Source organism: Perissodus microlepis, chromosome 11 (genome assembly GCF_051167445.1).
Source record: "Perissodus microlepis isolate ML-2025 ecotype Zambia chromosome 11, ASM5116744v1, whole genome shotgun sequence".
NCBI classification, from domain to species: Eukaryota; Metazoa; Chordata; class Actinopteri; order Cichliformes; family Cichlidae; genus Perissodus; species Perissodus microlepis.
Genome location: NC_140471.1, coordinates 29934292 through 29954575, shown reverse-complemented (window position 1 = coordinate 29954575; position 20284 = coordinate 29934292). Strand labels below are relative to the sequence as shown.

The following is a 20284-nucleotide window of genomic DNA, read 5'->3' as shown; positions in this document are numbered from 1 at the left end:
GACGACCTTTGACCTTCATCAGGTTTTATTTAATTGTGTTAGAGAAACTCAAGCGTGCTCTTCATGCAGCTGAGTACATCAAGTGTTTAAAACGGAAGCTGTGCAGGTCTGAGATCAGCAGCTTTCTGAAACACCAAACTGAGGTCCTGTTAATGCTGATATATAGTGACACAGTTACATGAGTGATTAATCCTTTTGGTTTTTTGTCTTTAACTTTATCAATAAAACAGCTGCAGCTTTCACTGCAGCACATGTGGTACGTTAACCTTTGTACTGTTTTCATCAGTTCATTTTGCAGTTAACATGTGAACATGTTGGATGATCTGTCTGCTGTCACTGGGTGGTGCTGAGGTCTGAATCTGAGGGCAGCTCCTGTAATCACAAAGAGAACAGAACCATCGAACTCAAATATAAATTTTATCCCTCAAAATTGAAATAAAGCTGATTCTTCTGTCCTCACACACTCAGGATCTGATGTTCTTCTCTTACATTTTTTCAGTATTACAGTACACTACAGTACTTTAATCCATAGTTCCTGATTAATGAGGAGCTACAAGGTACAAGCTTTTTTCTTTCTTTTTTTTTTTTAAGTTATTGTCTTTACAGATGTGGCAAGAGACTGAAAACATGCTGTTGTTTGCACATATTTAATATTCAGCTCTGCACAGGAGCTGAAGCAGGATGCAGCCTGTTGCTTTTACAGTATAATACTTGTAATAAAAGTACAGTAACAGTAATTAGTGACTGAGTAGCCCGGAGCGTTTCTCTTGATTTCTTTAGTCGGTGTAAATTCATTCACCTGCACGGGTTAGCTAAACGAACCCTGACAGCCGAGTCCTCATCTTAGCTAGCTAGGTCTCAGGACCGAGCTAAGGACGGTAGTTACGGATTAGCTTACAAACACGTTTAACTTACCGAAAAAGTGCAGCAGGGCCTCGGGTCCTTCTGTCGGGTAGTCCAGTTTACTGAAGAACACCTCAGGCTGTCAGGTTAAAACAGTCGGTCGTGTTTTCGTAGCGTAAACGCTGGCCCTCCTCTCAGAGCCTACGCTCTATCTGCTATTCCCGAACAGAGATACGCAAGTTTCTCCGTGACTGCAGCTGCCAGTCAAAGCTGTTATGATGACGTTTCACCCCAATTTAACATCACCGCGGTAGGAATTAGAATCAAACTTATGGGAGAGGAGACCCCTTGGACATCAATCAGCGTGATGAGAACTATTGATAACAAAAGAAAGAATCTTTGGAAAAAAATTATCTAAGGAGAATAAATTTATTTTAGTCTGACCCCAGTCCCATCCGCTAACATGGAGGAGGCGGGGTTTATGACCTATACTGCAGCCAGACACCAGGGGGCGATAGAGACGTTTTGGCTTCATTTTTGGGGAGCTGTCGCGTCGTCCATGTTTTATACAGTCATTGGTGCAGACTAACTCAGATCAACTGTAATGTGTTGACAGTCTGTCTGTGTTTATAAATTAGGCAGTGATTATTTGCAAACCTTCACCAATCTGTCTGCAACTGGTTGTAAGTCAGACTGCAAGTGGAAACAAATTGCCTCCCACCTGGTGACCTGTGAAACTGCGTTGTGATAGAAAGTGGTTGCCAAGAGGTTGAGAGTGCAATGCAATCACTGGACAATCACTGATTTATAGGGATTGAGATTTTAAACACAGGTTCACTACTCCTTTGTCTGTTTGAGGAATATTTATAGCAATATCATTTGGTGAAGACATCCTCCATCATCACGTGACTAACGGTCTACAGTAATAGCCGGTCTGTGCCCGTGTATAAATGACCAGTTTCTCATAAATATGTGTTCTTTTTTTTTTTCTTGCAAAGACATTTTGTGTTTGTGTGTGTAGTGCTCCATGGGAGGTGTAGTGTATGGCTCAGTCTTAGCTGAGCTGTCAGTGGTCTGCAAATACACACATACACCCACCAATGGAAAGGCCTGTTGTGCTTCAACAGCACATTCCACACCAAGAATAGTATTAAACACTGCCTGTCCAGCTGCTGTCAAACTCCTCTCTCTCTCGCTGACTTTTCATTGCTCTTAGTCTGCTTTTTGTCTCTCCAGTAGAAAAATTATGTTGAAATCATAAAATGAAGCTGATTCTGACCAAAGTAGTTTACATGATGCTGCTTTTCTCATACTGGATGTTGGTGAATCCCCTCATTTTAACCAATGTCTGTAATATACAATTTTTTAAGTAAACTTTCGTCTTATTGGCTGACCCTCATTAAACAAAAGGTTTGGACAGCTGGTGGGAGGGGCTTATGTGCTCACAAGCAGAGCAGTATATTAACAATATTCACACTTTATGATGCAAAAGTAGAGAAAGTTACCTTGAAATTGAGGGTCTAGAGCAATCTGAATCCTGACCATTTGCCTCAGAGGAGATACATGCACAGACGGAAACATACAAAAGAAAATAAGGAAAAGCAAAGTTTTAACCCTCTAAAGAGGAAATAAATTAGTGCACCGTGTGTAAGTCAGTAAATCTGTTTAGAGTGTTTAGTGTTTTTGTATGTTCTGGCTTGTGAATAATATTTTTAAATGATTTTTCTGTCTTTTTCTGTCTTATATGTGTCACATTTCTCGTGTCTCACACTATCGTTTCCCCACAATACCGACCACACAGCTTTGTTTTTCAACTTCACATAATCCTGTTGTGTCCCATTCTACCGCCTTGTCTGGAAGGTGCAAACGCGCACACACACGGGCACATATGAGTAGGCATACACACTTACAAATGCACACTTGTAGACACACACTCCACCACAGATCCAATCAGTCAGTACTTGGCCCTCTCTTTCGTACACACTCTGCAGAGTGGATTCTGTAAATCAGCAGGTTTCTGCTGCACTGTCCTACATGCTGACGGGGTCGGGATGCGGGCGATCTGTGCGGCCTCCTCTATTTTGACTACGGCTGCCTGCAGATGAATGCAGAGTCGTGATCCGTCGCTAACATGTGAAGCCAGGCAGAACATGTGGGCTTTGAACATGGTGTAGATAGCGTCACTCCCCTTATCTAATCAACACACTGACTTTTGTTGCTGTGGTTTTTGTTTTTGTTCTGTGAGGAACAAACAAGTGTTGCATTCTAAACTCCGGTGGTGAAGCACATTAATGTACAGAAAGCAGTGTCATTCAGAACCTCGTTAGGCAGGGTAGTCAAGGCACTTTAGTTTTAGCAAGCACAATCCTACAACCCGGTTCCCACAAAAAGGGACCTATAACTTCTGTGTACACTCAAGCTCAAAACTGCTTACAGTGTGTGCAGTGGTGACCCTTTTGTCAAATTTGCTGTTGCTTATGAAGGACAAAACATACTAACACTAGTGACATCATGTGTACAGTGTAGTTTTCCACACTATTAAACACCTATGCAGATGATTTAAACCCATTACTGATCTTTCTGTGCTAGCCATACATTTAACATTTTCGTCCTTTTTTTGTCTTTAATAAATCCACTAACGATCTTTTACTTTGGTTTTAAAGAATGAAGAGGCTAAGAAAAGACACTAAAGAAAATGACTTTATATTCCAAAAAAAGTTCACCTTCCTGTTCTATACCAGCTGTGTAGAGCACTGAAAGCTGCCCTGTACCATCCAGCAGCTTCCCTGCAGCAGCTGGGTGTTCACAGAGTATTGCTCATTCAGTTTTCCCATCCACAGTTTATCATGGGATTTAAACTGGCAACCACAAACCCAAATCTGAGTAATATGTGTACAAAAAAATGATTTCATGACACAAGAATAATCATGCAGCCGAGGTTAAGTTACCACAATGGACCAATAAACAGTCTTTGTTCAAATTAAGATGTTCTAAAATGAATTTGGAAATATGGAAACCCAAACTAGGGTTGGAGGGGACGCGCCACTGCATAACTTAGTTACATAGGACCTACTAAAAAAACCACACAAAGGCAATCATGTCATTAAGGAACCTAGTTTCTGCATTATTTCTTTTTTTTCTTGCAGAAAAGTGTGTTCTCTAAAATGAAACACCTCCTCAGTAATTTGGTAGAATACTATTAAAATAGATTTTTTTCCCCTAATGACCATTCAGTCTAACCAATGATGTGCAATACAAGAAATATATTACCCCTGGTTTCCTGCCAAACAGGTCCCATCCAGACACAGCTGTAGCAGATTCACATGGGGTTAAAAAAAGGCTGTGCCTGTTTAAGTTCTGACAAAAACCACCAGGCTTTCCAGGTAGCTCGTGTCCCATGCAAAAAGGGTTTAACGTCACTTCGATCCTCGTGGCTATGAGTGATGTAGAGTACACGTTTCTTCATTGTTTAGTCTGCACACTTCCACTTTGTTAGTTTGTTGAAGTAGCAGACTGACAAGATGTGACCTGACCCCTTTAGGTTTCCACAGAGGAGGGGAGCTGACTTCTTGTCTTACAACGTCAATGTTTATCAACTCCTTGCTACTGCTCCCGCGAGGATCTGGCTTTACACACACTTTTATTTCCTGCTTTGAGAGTACAAATGAAAACCTAAGACAGGATGGTGGTTTTCATGAGAGCTGAGAAATTGTTTTGACATACAAATGCCTGGAAGGTTTCCACAGATTTGCTTGCTCTATTTTTAAAGTGTTACAAAGAAGTTTTATGCTTCAGATTACATGAAAGTATCCTCTGTCGTTGCTGTCACAACTCATACTGACTATGACTTCCTGTTCATTAACATTTTTGTAAGACCTGCTTTTTTGTGAATACGGAAATGAGACTCAAAAACACTGGCATCAGAAAACTGAAACCACGCTTTAAAATTCAAGATGTGATTCAAGATGGCAGATGAACAAAGTAAAAAACTAACAGCACTAAATCTATTATAGTCGAACTTTAATGAAAAAAGTGTTGTGACAGTGAAGCATACATGATAACAGGAGTAAACTGTAAGATGCATGCAAAATCATTTTTAGGGAACTGTCCATTCAGCACCACAAAACTATAACAGAAGCAAAATAAAGTGGTATGTTGGTCATTATTAGCTGTTAGCTTGTATGGACACGAGGTGTTTCAGAAGTAACAACAAAGTGCACCACAGAACTGCAGAAGATTTGTTTTGGGTCATTTGGAAAGTTTTATCTTTCATCTTCCCAACTTAGACTTACTGTATCTGACCTGCACTTTAAAAAAAGAAAGAAAGAAAGAAAGATAAACACAAACTGAATTTTGAATTTGTTTTTGTCAAAAGAAGTTGAAGTGTCCTAATTCTTTCACAGATAACAGGTTTCCCATTTTACATGATTGTTAGAAGCCGAATTTGTTTACAAAGGAACATTTTCTTTCTTCCTGCTTATCTCTATCCATGCAGTAAGTTTTGGTTTTAGTCCTGAAGTAGCCAAGATATGCCTTCACTCACGTACTACGAGGTAAATTTTCACAACAGTGAAAAATGATAGACATCTCAATACCTAGAACAAAAAATAAAATCTGTCTGGCTAGATATTTCCAACTTAAGAAGCTTCAGCTTTCTGCTAAGCTAGAAGCCAAGTTAATCTTTTTAATCACAAAAGAAAAACGTTAAATTGTTGGGTGCCCCCCCCCCCCCCCCTTTTTGTAATTCACATGTATTACCTATTTGCACTGTGAAAACAAACCTAAGAGGTAAGGACTGTGGACCTTTGACACCAAACATATCAGGGTTTGACCCATGCCTCACATGATGATTGTTTGCGTGCGTTCTGACTTCATCTGTAGCCACAGATTTACCATCAGTGTTAATCTGAACGGACAATATTGGGTTAAATTGTGAACTCTGACATCAAACAGAGATGTTTGACCCAGGTTTAAGACTTGGGTGCTACTAGGCTTAGTTTCAGGTTGAACTTAATTTCCTGTTAATGGTCAAACCATTTGTACTGACATTTTGTCTTTTGTAGCCTTTATTCATCTAGAGAAAAACCAAACATTTTTTGTAAAACATTTTTTTCAAGTGGTTTTTCTTATGTTGGTGATGACCTTTATTCTCAAATCTTACAAGGATTTTAATTAAATTAATTTTTCATTGTGACCTTTTGTAGAATATATCCATTAGATGATACATAAGCCATTCAGTCCTCATATTAATTTGATTAGAGGAGAACCATACTGCGAGGGTGACATCTACAAACCAATAAAAGGTTAAAGTCAGCCCACATAAATCAACTTACCTTAAATGTTTTTTAATGTGATGGCCATGGTCATGCCATAGGACAGTGATCCCACCAAATCTACAACAGAATGGCTGGAAAAAAAATCAACATGTTGCTTGATTCTTTGACGTTTTTAGTCAAACTTCAGGCCTCAGCATGATTTAAATGCTGTGGCAGGACACTTAGGGAGATTTGCATAAATGAATATCTGCAGACCTCAATCAAATGAAGCAGCGTTATAAAAAAGGTCCAAAATCCCACCATGATGTAAGAGATTGATAAAGTCGTACACAAATGACTTTTTTCCAATTACTGCTGCAAAAGGTGGTTCTACAAGCTCCTGGCTTTCATATACAAGCACAGATACGCTTTGCCTAAATGATGGGAAATTTGTCATATGCATCTAACTTTTCGTGAATAACTTCTTGTTCATTAAAAACATTAAAATTAAAATGCTAAAAAATCATTTAAAGGTCAACTTCAGTCTTGCCGTCTGCAGAGAGTCTCTATTCACATGAAATGATCTCTCAGACCCAAAAATGTGCACATAAGAGATACAGATGCACATGTGCAACACAAGCACAGACTGGAATCTGTTGGCTCAGCTGCTGAGGAATGATGTGGAGGAAAGTGTGTTTGCAATGCTAGCCAGATAGTTACCATCCAGTTGGGATTAGGTGGTCACTACAGGATTACTCCCATCAGAGACCCCAATGCTGTTGATGCACATGAAAATCATTGATTAGCGCATAGTGTCTTTGGCGTAGCACACCTGCAAAAACACAGATGTGTACATGTTTTCTGCTATTTTCACATGCATGTGCTTTCTTTCTGGTCTTTATTTCTTTATAGCTGCAGTTCTTAGATAGAGACACACCCTCACCCAGCATTTCTTTCATGTTGAACTATAAAACTTCTGAGGTCACTGAGAGAGGCGGAGGGGGAGAATTTGCATGCCAAAGTGGAAATTTGCTCTTTTGCAGAACAGTTTGCGGTCAGCTTTCTCTCTGTTTGTGCTTCCAAATTATTTGTTCTCACTTGTTCTGTAGAAGCCGATAGATTTTGTGCATGTTAGAGCATGAAGTGGATCGGCACAGTTAAGGGGTTTTGTGGTTTTTTTGGATCTAATTAGACCTGGTTGGTGGGTGTACTTAGAAACACAAGCGGCTTAATCAACCGTCTCACCCATTAAACAGTTCAACTGAAACTCAAACAATGGAGCTGCAGACCATAACGTCTAATGTCTTATCATCCACGTGTGTTTTCAATTTTCTTGCCTGTGTGAGCAGATTTAGCAATTAAAGGAAATTAGGGGCGAAAATGCCACTTTTGACTAATATACAAAACAACATACTTAAGATATGAAAAAGACACTAAACTACCGATTCTAGTCACTAAGAGATTTAAGGTATTTTAGCCAAAGTCAGTTCTTTTTTTATTGCATTAATTTGTTTTAGCACACACCGAAAGCCCAGTGCGTGATCTAATGGATTAATTTAGATGTAAAGTGTGACTTTATAAAAAGATATAGTAAAAACTTTTCAGCTATTTGCAGCACACTTAGGTCAGACACCCATCTGCCACACACACACCCACACACATACTACCAGAGTCTCTCTTTCTTAAGCCCTAGACGATGGACTGTCTGATTAGAACTTCTCTCTGGAGTCTGTGAACATGCGCAGTCATTAGGGAGCAGTCTGTAGTCTCCACCACATGCAAAGACAGATTCATCCACACACGTACACGCTGGTAGATATTCTAAGAGGTGGCTCTTGTACTGTCGCTTCCATACGCACGCACACACCATGAGATACCAGGCTGTAGTCTCCAGTCTGAAAAACCCTCTCCATTCTCATGGAGATAAGAAGCGTGTCTCTTTGTTGGCAGACGCCCGTACCGTTATCACCTTATCAGAAAGCCAATCCAGCGAAGGCAGCACTGCAGAGTGTGTGTGTGCATGTGTGTGAGTGTCTGTGTGGTTGCAAGGGCCCACCCTTGACTCTAGTTAAGTGGGGGTCCTTTGTCATGCAGCAGGTGCTGTTGTCAGTCAATTTGTCTTAATTTTAAAGACCCGTGGGAGTTGCAGTGTATTTGCATCACTCTGTTAAAACACAGGCTGATTGGGTAAACGTTAGTTAATCCTCATTCTTACTCCTAATGGACTTAAAATACAACCCATCTAAAGTTGTATTTTAAGAGAATCTGTGGCCCATTAACATTTTGAACAGCACCATTGTCTTTGCGTGTGTCTACATGGCTAAATCCCTTCTTCTTCTTTATTCTCTTTGCAGTTTGTAAACAACAAAACTGCATCTAGGCCACCACCTGTGGGAAAGCTGCTCCAGTCAGTCCTCTCCACAACTTTGTGGTCACAGATTCACTTTATAATTTTTATTTTCATATTTTTCCTGGCACGGATCCGCTGCCAGTCTGATCTCATCTTTGTTTTATAGCATTAGCATCATCATCTTAAAGCAACATCAGCATAACCCCATATTATTGTAATAGCTACACTGAGTGTTTGACTGAACTGGTATTTAAAATGATAAATGCTGGATGGTTTTTTTTTCACATTAATGCTGTCTAGTACCATTATGTCATTATTTTGGGGGTTCCTTATACCCACTAAAACATCAAGGGTTTTAGGATTTTTCTAACAATATAAGTGCAACTAATAGTTGCACTTATATCGACATGGTTTTGCAAAATAATACAATTACTACTTTTGCTCGTCTTCTGTTTTATTTCTAATCCGTCTCATTCATTGCATTTAATAATTTAACAATCTTAAACAACTGTGCCTGCAGTTTAATTCCTCTGGCTGCAGGCCCCTTGTTAACTGCAGCCACATGGATGGATTTGGGACTGTTTTTCGATCTTAATTCAAAAGTGAGGATGGAAAGAGCTGCCTTCTTGCCTAAAATCAAGGGTTTAAACTTGCTATGATGCCAAGATTGGCCTTCATGAGTTAGTTGAAGTGAGAATAAATAAGTGACAATTCAATTTAGTTATTAATTAAGACTTTTTGGACCTAAGAGTCAAATCAAGCTTCTTCTGATCTTTCAGACCAAACCTCTAGCCATCTTTTTTATTACCCTTCTCTGACGCTTGGGTCATGGTGACAGCAGGCTTCTACAGCTCTTCCCAGGCTTCCCTTGTCACTCTCAACTTCGGCATCACTGACCTGAGACTGAATGTGATAAATGTAATGTTTTTGAATAAAGAGGTAGAGATATTAAATCATATGTAAGGAAATTTACCTATTTTTTATTTTCTTCTCTAGAAAAAGAGAAGAAAGAGGTGTCCAAGGAACCATCAGAGGCGAGCGTAAAAGAAGAAGACCCGATCAAGGAGACAAAAAAGGAGAAGAAGGAGTCATCCAAGGAGAAGAAGGAATCCAAAAAGGAGTCAACTAAAGAGCCCAAAGAGGAGGCAAAGAAGGAGTCCAAGAAGGAATCATCTTCTTCCAAGGAGAAGAAGGAGTCATCAAAGGAGAAGAAGGAGAAGGAAAAAGAGAAGGAAGGGAAGGAGGCAGGAGACAAAAAAGTGTCCAGGAGATCATCAGTTAAAGTGAAAGAGAAGAAGAAGGAGCCAGAGGCTGCGGAGGGTTAATAGAAACAGAGCGATAACATAATATGCACACACATACAGAAACAAAACATGTCTAAACAGCATATACAGATACAATATGCACATCTGGGGGCTCGTACCTATAAATATACATGTGTTTATATACAGTTCACATTTAAACATATACAAAGCCATGTAATTCAATCGGACACAAATACACATTTATATTCAGTATACACAATAAATACAGTAAATTGACTCGGTCAAGGTCACATGTCTTAGCAGCAAAACAGTTTCCTCCTATTGGGATATTTACATGTTCTAGTAATAGCTGATCTCAAAAACACACACACACACACACACTCTGCTTATCCACCACATCCAGTAGTTTTACTGTACCCACGGAGAGTGAGGAGGAAGGCAAAGTTGTCCTCCTCTCAGACATTTTGCTGACTTTCTCCTTCCGCCTCAGCAGCAATTGAACCCACAGCCCAGTACCTCCCTAATCCCCAACCACGCCCCGGCCCACGCTTACTTCTGGCTGTGACGTCGCACCCGCCTTGTCGCCCCCTCGCATGGCACCAGGCCTTGCCTGAGCCTCCCCCGTCTGTCCACTAAGAATAAACCGCCTGAGGCGTTCAGCCATCCTGCTGCTTCCGGGTAAATCAAGGCCACATCCTACATTTGGTTCCGTCGCCACCCCCTCCGACCTGGGGTTTTATTTTTTTAAAGCTGGGATACTCAAGGACATGCGGTGGCTGATGGACACATAATTGTTGCTGCGGGGTCGAACCTGAGACTGTTTTTGTATGATGGAAACCAAAAGGGTGTTTCCTGAAAAAGCGGCGTGGCAGTCCAGAGTCTACACGGCCAGTTTAATACTCCAGCCTTTTCTGCTCATCCTTAAATAGTCAGGAACATTGTGAAGGGCAGGCTGGTTTTAACAGCTGCGTACAGCAATGTTATCGCAAGATGTTTGCACCAGAGCAAGAAATGTCTTACTGCACTGTACTAAATGATGTCAAGGAGTTAGTTCATTTACAGTAGAGCAACACTGCATATTGTCTTACTTTGGGTCGTGTCTTGTCTTTGTAAAGTAGATGTGTGTGTGTGAGTGCGGAGGGGTTTCCAAAGATGTCCGACAGCACTTCTGTCTAAGCGCATAGATCCCTTTACATTTCATAGTCAGAAACATCTTCTCTTTACTCTAAACACCACAAATGCAACCATGTTCAAATATTTTTGAATTATCGAGTCAAAAAGTATGCATTATTTAGGCACCAGGAGAGGGACGTTTGAAAAGAATATACAATATAAATAGAGTTAGCCAGTCCTCATAAAAAGACGCAAAATAAGATAATTACAGAGGCTCTTTGGTGAGTTTATCATACTGGAACTGGCATGTACAGACTGGTGAGTTTATTGGTTAGCTTAGAATTTAAATGTCTATACTGGCTGATCAAATTTACAGCATACTGTATGTGCAACACTGAGCTTGAAGGGTGGAGATGCGAATCTGTCTGGACAGTTGAATATAAACCAAAAAGCCGTTCACTGAGTTTTTTTCCCCAGATGAAACAATCACTACTTGTTAAAACATATAGTTGCGTCCCTGGTTTAGAGATTTATAAAACAAATATGTGATATTATATTGTAATATATAATTTTGGACACACTCACTCATACAAATCCACTTAAAACACATAAATTTAATAGCTTTGAGCTATACTTAAGTCAGAATTGAAGCTTATAGACTTCAGCCATATGTTCTGTGCCAGCAGCAATCCCAGCGGCTCTGCACTCCTCTACAAGTCAACTGTAAGCATCATGTCTTTATGTTTAGTTTCAGCCCTTCTGTCTGCTGGGAAATTTATATTTAGTTTGTACTGTGTAACAGAGTCCCTGTTTGCAGCAGTGCGTACGGCTACTGCTGACTGATCTGATCAAAAAATAACATAGTATGGGTGTATATCTTATTTTTGTATGTAAATATTTTAAAATGTAAACTTTGAGCAGAGGTAAAAACAGATCAGCCGAAACCAGCATCAGCTCATCCTTGTCAAGAAGGACAATTAGGTTAAGTTTGTGCTGTTATAAAGGGTTCCCAGTGGACACAGGGTACTACATGTCAATGTTTTTGAATACCTTGAATGTTTATAATGTACATTAGGTTTTGTAATCGTTGTATTAGTGGTGCAGATTTACCAAGCTCTCATTCCGAGGTTGCTTTTTGTAGCCACAGTTCATTTAAAAAAGAAAGTTTCTGTACTCCAGAATAAGTCACGACTTTGTCATTAGTCTGCAGCAGGTGCAAGATCACCAACGATGTGAATGAAATAAACCATGTTTATGAATGTTTACTAATAAAAGTAGTCAGCTGTAAGTTATCAAAGGTAGTGCTGTAATTGTGTTTGGTGAATTTTTAATGTTTATACATGTGGTGTGATTTCCGTCTACAGTGCTCCCTCCCTATTATGCCGTTCACCTTTCGTGTTCTTGCTGTTTCGCGGATTTTTTTGTGTGCAATTTTGCATGCTTTTTTTCTTTTCTTTTTACAGCGCATTGTGTTCTGCGTTCTCATTGGCTGTAGACCACTGTCAATCAGTCTCCTCCATGCCATGTCTCCTGTACAGTACAGAATGCGTTCAGCTTGTCGAATTTACATAAATCTGCGATCACTAGCAGTATGACTCTGAAGTGCTGTACTGCATATTTTTAAATTTTCTCCCCAACAAACACAACAATGTAGATGAAACATTTTGCACCGTTAAAGGCAGCTGCAGTAGCACCCAAAAGGCAGAGGAAGATGCTAACTATCTGTGATGGACCGAGCAGCGAAGGAAAACATAATTGGTTAAATCATGCAAAAAGAATCAAAATCTTGGGCCCATAAAAGAGGTCAAAATAACAGAACTCTACTCAAAGTTGACAACAATACTGATAACTCAAACAAACTGACCTAACTTATTGAGACAAAGGGGAAACTTAAATAGCGGCTGATCAGCCCACAAAAACACAGAGGGATAAAACACACAAAACCTAACTAAACCTAACATAATGAACTCCAATTCCCCCCCATGGACCCGAGTTATGGAATGAACCAATTTGCAGTCTTCCTTTAAAGCTCGCTACGCCCCTTTTCCACTTCTTGGCTCCTCAATCAAGGGACTGGAGCAGCTGCAACTAAGGTAACTCAGAAAACACAGATTAAATCATACGTAACGGTGTAAACTAAAATGTGTGCACTTATTTTAGAATGCAGTGTTATGTGGATATGTGAATTAATTCTGAACCAAACCAGTTATTCATTGTCCTGTAAATTAATTCCTATGTTTAAAGAAAGACAAATGTGAATGCAATGTTATGTATAAGCCTCTACACTAACATGGTGGATATTACCACTGTGTGGCTGTAAGTGCAGCCATCACACTATCGCCCAACAAGCTGGACTTCTGGACATGCTAAAGGAAGGTAGGAGTTACCGTATTTTTCAGATTATAAGGCGCATTAAGCGAAACAAAACAGCCAGATTAGTCAAACTTTACTCAACTCATTCTTCTTGCTTCCTTCACTTCCGTACCATTGATTCATCAATGTTAAATTCTCTCACAGCTGCTCCATTGCCATGTTCGGGACCTGAAAACAGGGTTTGATCTTTGGTTTCATTCTATAATACTGGACTTATTTTTCTACAAAGGTTTAAACTTTAAAAGTGTTTAAACAAGAGAGAAAAGTGTGCAAATGTTTATGCCTGTCTGAGAAAACTGTATAAAGTGTGTAGTGAGGGGTTTGACAGCCGTAAAACATCTATAATAATTGTAAAAAAAATTAAGTTGGCTACTTCGTGGATATCACCTATCGCGGGTTATTTTTAGAATGATAAACGAAGGACCACTGTATATTTGTCTTTGCTCTCCTTGTGCAGTAATATGGTCAAGACATGTCACTTTGAGCTGAATTCTTCTTTGCAGAAACACAACAACAGTCATTTTTCTTCTTGCAAGGAGAAGTTCTCCACTACTCTTCCTTTGGCGCTGAAGCTGTAAGTAAATCATAACTGTTAGAAATTTCCTGGATTTTAACACCAACTTTTTTTCAGCTTCACAATATTTCATGACTTTTTAGTATAAAACAGCACATTTAAAAAAAACAAAGAAAGTTCCCATTTCCTCAGAAAAATAATACCAGTTTCAATAGCATGTCACAGCTTTTCATCGGTCAGACATCCAACGTCATTACAAAGAAATACACTGACATGGCTTCTTCATTCAACCTTTCTTTCTTTGGTGTGCTATGGTAGACCATGTGAGATGGGTTTGTCGGTACAAAGGCTTCAAAACTGACTGTGATTCAGACTTCTGGTTCAATTAGCAGCTCATGTTCATTCTAATAATGTTGCAAACATTAGATAGTTTCCACATTTTACAAAGGCATCCAGTGGGGTCAGTCATGCCTCTGTCAGTTAGTTTGGCACCATTTCTAAATTACCCCAGGCATCTTTTTCTGCATTCTGTATTTCTGCATATCAGATAACATGCATACATAATAAGTTATTTTATTTTAATTTTGAGGTCTATAGCTATGGTGTAATTATTACCACTTTTTTTATATACAGTGATGCCTAATAATAGATGGATACAATCTAAATTAAAAGACAACTATCACACAGAAAACTCACATCCATTTTTTTATGATAGTTCTGTGAATAATACCTGTTATGGACCCATTTGCAATCAGAACTGCATTAATTCTTCATAGCATAACTTCAGTACAATGTTGGACTCATTCCTAGGCATGGGTATCGTTTAGGTTTTATCCTATACCGGTGCCAAACCGGTACTTTTGAAATGGTGCCGGTGCTTAAACGGTACTCGAACCGGTGCTTAAAGAATGGAAAACACAAACTTTGTCCAAAAACCTCTCATGTTTAGCTGTTTTATTGTAATAAGATAACAACGTTAGCCTTTTCTGCAGCTATAGGGCATATATGGTATCACTCTTGGCTGGAAGCAGTGCTTAAACAATGGAAAAAAAAAACACAAACTTTGTCCAAAAACCTCTCATGTTTAGCTGTTTTCCACTTTTTTTTTTTGGTCATTTTAGCCTTTTTGGCCAGGGTGAAGGGAGCATCTGCCATCAAACAAGAAGACAGCCGCATGTAACTACGACGGTGTTTGCTAGTTCACCTTACATGCATTAATGTAATAACGTGGTTAGCGTAAGTAAATTACACACGAACAACATTAAGCTACTCACCCAGAGAAGAACGGCTACTGCTGCCATCATCATCCGTCATCATTTCTGCTACACTGGCAGGGCTAGGGGCCAGGACTCTCCTCTTCAGGTTCTTGGGGGATGTTGTTAACTCCGGGTCCGATAACAGGCACCACACCCACAGTAGATGTGCTCGGTGTGAGGTCTTGCAGCAAGCTATCAAATACGGTGCATTTCTCGGCTTTTAAAAAAACGTTATGCATCGCCAGGTGTTTCATCAGATTCGAGGTGTTACGTCCTTTGCACAGTATCACCTTAACCCTTTAAAGCCGGTCGGAGCGGCACGCTCTGTTTTGCTTAACTATTTTTAAATCCCGGTAGCACTGCAACCACATAAGCTAGCGCAATAATTTTTTTTGCATATGAAACCGGAGGAGTTGTACTTACATCTTATGCCATCAGCTTGTCCTTGGTCACAGTTTCCTTCCACATATAGCTTTGCAAAAACTGCATAAAAAGCACTTGCAGCAACAAAAACATAATATTCCAGAAACACGCTTTGCCGATCTGATCAGCTGTTTGTAACACTTCCTACGTCCATCAGCGCGAACTATCGCATGTCCACCATGACCTGCCCGAAACCGGAAGTGACGCCATTTTGCAGAAATGTAGTTTTTTACCATCAGGGCCTAGCGAGCCTGTACTGGTGTTTTTAAAAGTTATGTTTGACTTTATGACTTTCTGTGTCATTTCTGGGATGCTTAGGACTCATATTGCACTGCTGGAAATAGTTTATTTTGATGCATATGCTGGTATTTTGCAAATTTGCAATATAATATTTCTTTTCGTTTTTCCTGCAGTATATAAAAATTGGTGTATTTCAAAAATAAAACAATGAAGACACTTAAAATAAATTTCCTGTGGTGGGAAACTATTTTGTGCAACTTTTTTGTATTTACAGTTTTGAGGGATAAGCCTCTTAAATTTCTCTAACTAGAAATATATGGTAAAAAAACAAAAACGATTTTCAATTGTTTTGTAGTTTTGCACTTTTTTGCAATTTATGTAATTACTATAAACGTAATGCATACATATTATTAAAATTTGGGCTATAATGGTTGTATTGATGTATATCAACTTGAAATGCTCCAAAAAATGGCACTACAGCATGTAAAAATATGATATAAGCCCTGGCGGACTTGGTTCTATGGTAGGTCTTAAAGGGTTAAAGCACTTGTTGCAGGCTGCTGAGAAGTACAGTGAAGTACAGCCAGACTTTTGACCGCTTCGCCTTGGGCATTTTTAATCTGTAGCTCTGCTCTAAAAGAACGTACGTACCTGGGCCCGCCTACTATCCTTGGAAAGGTAAAATGATTGGCTAGAATCCAAAGTGTATGACATCTCAGGAAAAAAAAGCACCGAAATAAAGCACCGACATGTGCGCTGCTTTTCGGTCTGGTTACTACCGTTTATGTCAGAACCGGTGCCATAATGGTACCGGATACTGGTACCCATCCCTACTCATTCCTCAGATATTTGCTCCATACTGACATGATAGCATCACACAGTTGCTGCTGATTTGTCAGCTGCACATCCATAATATAAATCTCCTGCTCCACCGCATCCCAAAGGTGCTCTATTGGATTGAGATCTGGTGACTGTGTAGACCATTCAAAATATGCCCAGAAATACCCACCAGCATCCTGTAACAAAGCAGTTGGGGTTGGATCAAGGCAGGATGTATCCATGCTTTCATGTTGTTTACGTGAAATTCTGACCCTGCCATCCAAATGATGCAGCAGAAATCTGAACAGCAATTTTGGCGAACCTTTGTAAATTGTAGCCTCAGTTTTTTGTTCATACCTGACAGACATGGTACTGAATGTGGTCTTCAGCTGGTCCTGTAGCCCATCTGCTTAAAATCTGATGCATTTAGAAATGCTGTTCTGCATGACTTGGTTGTAACCAGTCGTTACTATTTACTATTCCTATCAGCTTAAAGCGGTCTGGCCGTTCTCCTCTGACTGGAAATTCACTGGATATTTTCACACCATTTTCCGTAAACCCAAGAGTCAGACCAACCAAAATCTTGCTGTGTTCAAAGTCACTTAAATTACCTTTCTTCCCATTTCTGATCCTTTGTTGTTCGGTCGTTTTGACCATGTCTGCATGCATAAATGCATGAAGTTACGGCCGTGTAATTGGCTGATTAGATATTTGTGTTAATGAGCAGTTGTAAAGTTGCCAGTGAGGCTATAATAATTGTTGCAGCAACTTAGGTCAGCACCTTGTGCATATTTAGCATACAGACTGGAGCAGCCACGGATCGAGCCACCAACCTTCCAGTTTGTAGATTTGGTACTCTACCTCTATCCAGAGCTACACCCTCATTACTGTACATTCTGATGTGTTTATATTTATGTTTAAAATGCACCAGAAGTTCCTCTGAGATGAATGAAGTTCTAATCTTATATTTGTAGCAGAGACGAATGCACAAGAAACAAAACGCTCATTTAGACTAGTTATCAAAGCTTCACCTTGGAGCAAAGACGTCTCTATAGGTCTTTCAGCATGCTTCATTCAATTTCAACTTTTTAGTGCAACGATTGCTTAACTTAGTAAATCTTGGGACAAGATTTTCTTCTTTGAATTCCAGCAAAGATGACCTTTTCACATTGGCAAACGGTTAAATGTGCAAATTTCCATCATTTCTCACACTCTTACATTTCTGTGTTTCCACAGAGAGTTGTGGACAAAGAGTGAAAGCCAACCTAACACTTGTCAAGTTGAGAAACGGAGCTCAGTCTGACGACTTTTGAAGTGATCCCCTTTTGTTTATTCTTTTCCCCTCTTTTTGGGCTGCGCGGGCGAGATCAGCTGCAGATTGGGTAACGGTGCTAAAGCAGAGCTGCTGCTGTTTAAGTTGGCAGGAGCTCCCAGTGTGTGTACATGTAGGAGCGCTACAGATAGAGTTACACTGCCACAAAAACTCTCTCAATTTTTGTTTCCTTTTCTCATTTGGTCAAATATTTTCATTTCACTCTTTCAGCTCATACCTGCCATTACGTCTCTCTTTTCAAAAAACGTGATCTTTGTTTTTCTTTAGTTATATTTATCCCCACTGTCATCTGTCTTTACAGTTTCTCGTGAATTTCTTCTGTTCTTATCCCTCTTTCCTCTCCCAATGTTTTTTCTCTCTCTGTTGTATCTTACATCTCTTGCTCTTGCTCACTCCTTATCAGTTTCTTCCTTTCTGTATTTTTTTTAAAACTCTGTTTAGGTTTCCATTTCCTCTTTCACTAACTCTTTCCCAGTCTCTTACTTATGGTCTTGATTATCTTCTTTCATCGTCCCTTTTAACTTTCACCCTTTGGTCGGTCTCTCTTAGCATTTTATCCTCTTTCCCACCACTTCATCCCTCCATCTGTCATCCCTCACAGAATTACCTGACTCTCTTTGTTGTTTTCTTTCCTCTTTCAGCACTTTGCAGCTCCTTCTCCACCCATAGCAACTTTTCCTGGAAATCTTTAACTTTTTCTAAAGCTCAGGAAGTCAAAAACTCTACCCCCTTTGTCCACATGACGTTCCAACTTTAGATCTTTGGACATATTTCTGACCTTACCAAAAAAAAAGAGAAAAGAATAAAAGAAACTCCCTGCATCCCTGGAGCACAAACAGAAATAGTTTTCGATATTTGTGTAGAATAATAAACATGCGTCGGGTACGAACAAAAGGAAATGGTCAAAAGAAATGGATTAAACTCAACTAAAGAGACAGATGAAAAATATCTCATAAGGTTCGAGGAGTGTTTGAAAATGTTACACGTCCACTGATTTATGGTTCTTGCAATACTTATTTTTGTATGTCAAAATCGGTTAACTAGTCACACAGAGTTCAGCTCTTCCTGCGAAATGAATGTTGCACAAGAATCGGTCACATGTGTAGTCAGTGTGTTAGTCTCACACTGGAGTGTTTATCTGGAGCATTTTTTGTGTGCCTGTAATTGTTTCGGATGAGTTTGCGTTCTTTTTTTCATTCTGTCCTGTTCTTTTTTTCTTCTGCTCCCTCTTTTTCAAACTCAGCATTCATCTTGAAGGTTGAAGATAAAATAAAGATTTCCAAAAAAAAAAAGGCTGCTGTAGAACAGACAGCTAAAAGATGCTGTGCCAAATCCAGGTCTGTTGGATGTCCAAGCTACTTTCTGTTCCACCATTTGGTTCGTTTTTCCGTCACAAAACAAATTAGTCCCCACTTTTTCTTCCTGTCTCCTTGCCTCCTCCTTTCTTTACTTTTGCCATTTCTCTCTGTTTCATTCTGCTTAGTGTTTATGTGTTTTAAACACTTTCCCAGATTTAGTTTTTTCCTCATCAGTAACTTCTTCCCTCTTTCACGCCTGTAGTAAATCAGCACTGATGTGAGGAACCACTAAACGTAGCTGCACACGCCCAACTGTTAAAAACATCAAACAATACTTCAACAATCAAAGTGTAACGGGGCCGCAGTGGCAGTTTGGACAGAGCGCAGAGTTGGGATTCAGACACTGAGGAGCAGACGTCTCTTCTGGGGTTTTATTTCCAAGCTTATTTCTGTCTCTCTGGGTTTAAGGCGTAAACAAACTGGATTAGATAATTGCCGCATCATTTTACTCTCGCTGCAGATTTGAAGCGTCAGCAACATTTCATCTCTGCCACGGGGAACTTAAGCTCGGATTTCTTTTTTTGTGTGAACAATACTGATCCTGTGTTTTGATCCCAGTGGAAAATTACAAGAAATTATCTTTCCTTGGTAACGCAGCTACATCGTGTTTTTACTTCACAAAGTGATGTTATCACATTTCAGTCTTTTATGTGAAAGGACAATAGAAAATAGTATTTATGATATGATTTGTTCCATTTTGTAAGAATTCATCTTTGTGTCCATTTTTGCCATAAAATTATTTAAAATAAATACGTTTATTTATCTACTCGTCACTTAATGCACAAAGTGTTTTAAATGTACAGATATTCAATACAAACGTCTTCAATATATTTGCTATAAAAACACAGTTTTAGTGCAATAATATTCCCTGAATTACACCGAATCAAATTTTATCTCTTAAAAACATGTAGGCATTGACTTTAATTTTTGTGATCATGGGAAATAAAAACTGAAAATCATAATTTATACAAGTGTCAGTGTCATGAGTCAGAGTCAAAGGTTTGTAAAATTTCTCCAATAATAACTTTTATGAAAAATATCTTGTCCCCCCTGAAATTATACTTGGATTCAAGTTTCTTTGCATCTCTCTGATCATTTCTCTGGTGATTTGTCTATATCATGTTTTCATGACACGTTGGCAA

General features: G+C 39.4%; 1 protein-coding gene across 4 annotated transcripts in view; it reads left to right on the top strand.

Moving 5' to 3' along the window:
• bbs9 (Bardet-Biedl syndrome 9) overlaps window positions 1-12127 on the top strand; it is a 180554-nt gene extending 168427 nt beyond the window's left edge. For all 4 annotated transcript variants that reach the window (XM_084944024.1, XM_084944021.1, XM_084944022.1 and 1 more), the window contains one exon: window positions 9445-12127. In XM_084944024.1, the coding sequence (XP_084800150.1) occupies window positions 9445-9773 (329 nt within the window). In that variant the 3' untranslated portion in view covers window positions 9774-12127. The remainder of the gene's footprint in view (window positions 1-9444) is intronic.
• Window positions 12128-20284: the final 8157 nt, after the last annotated feature.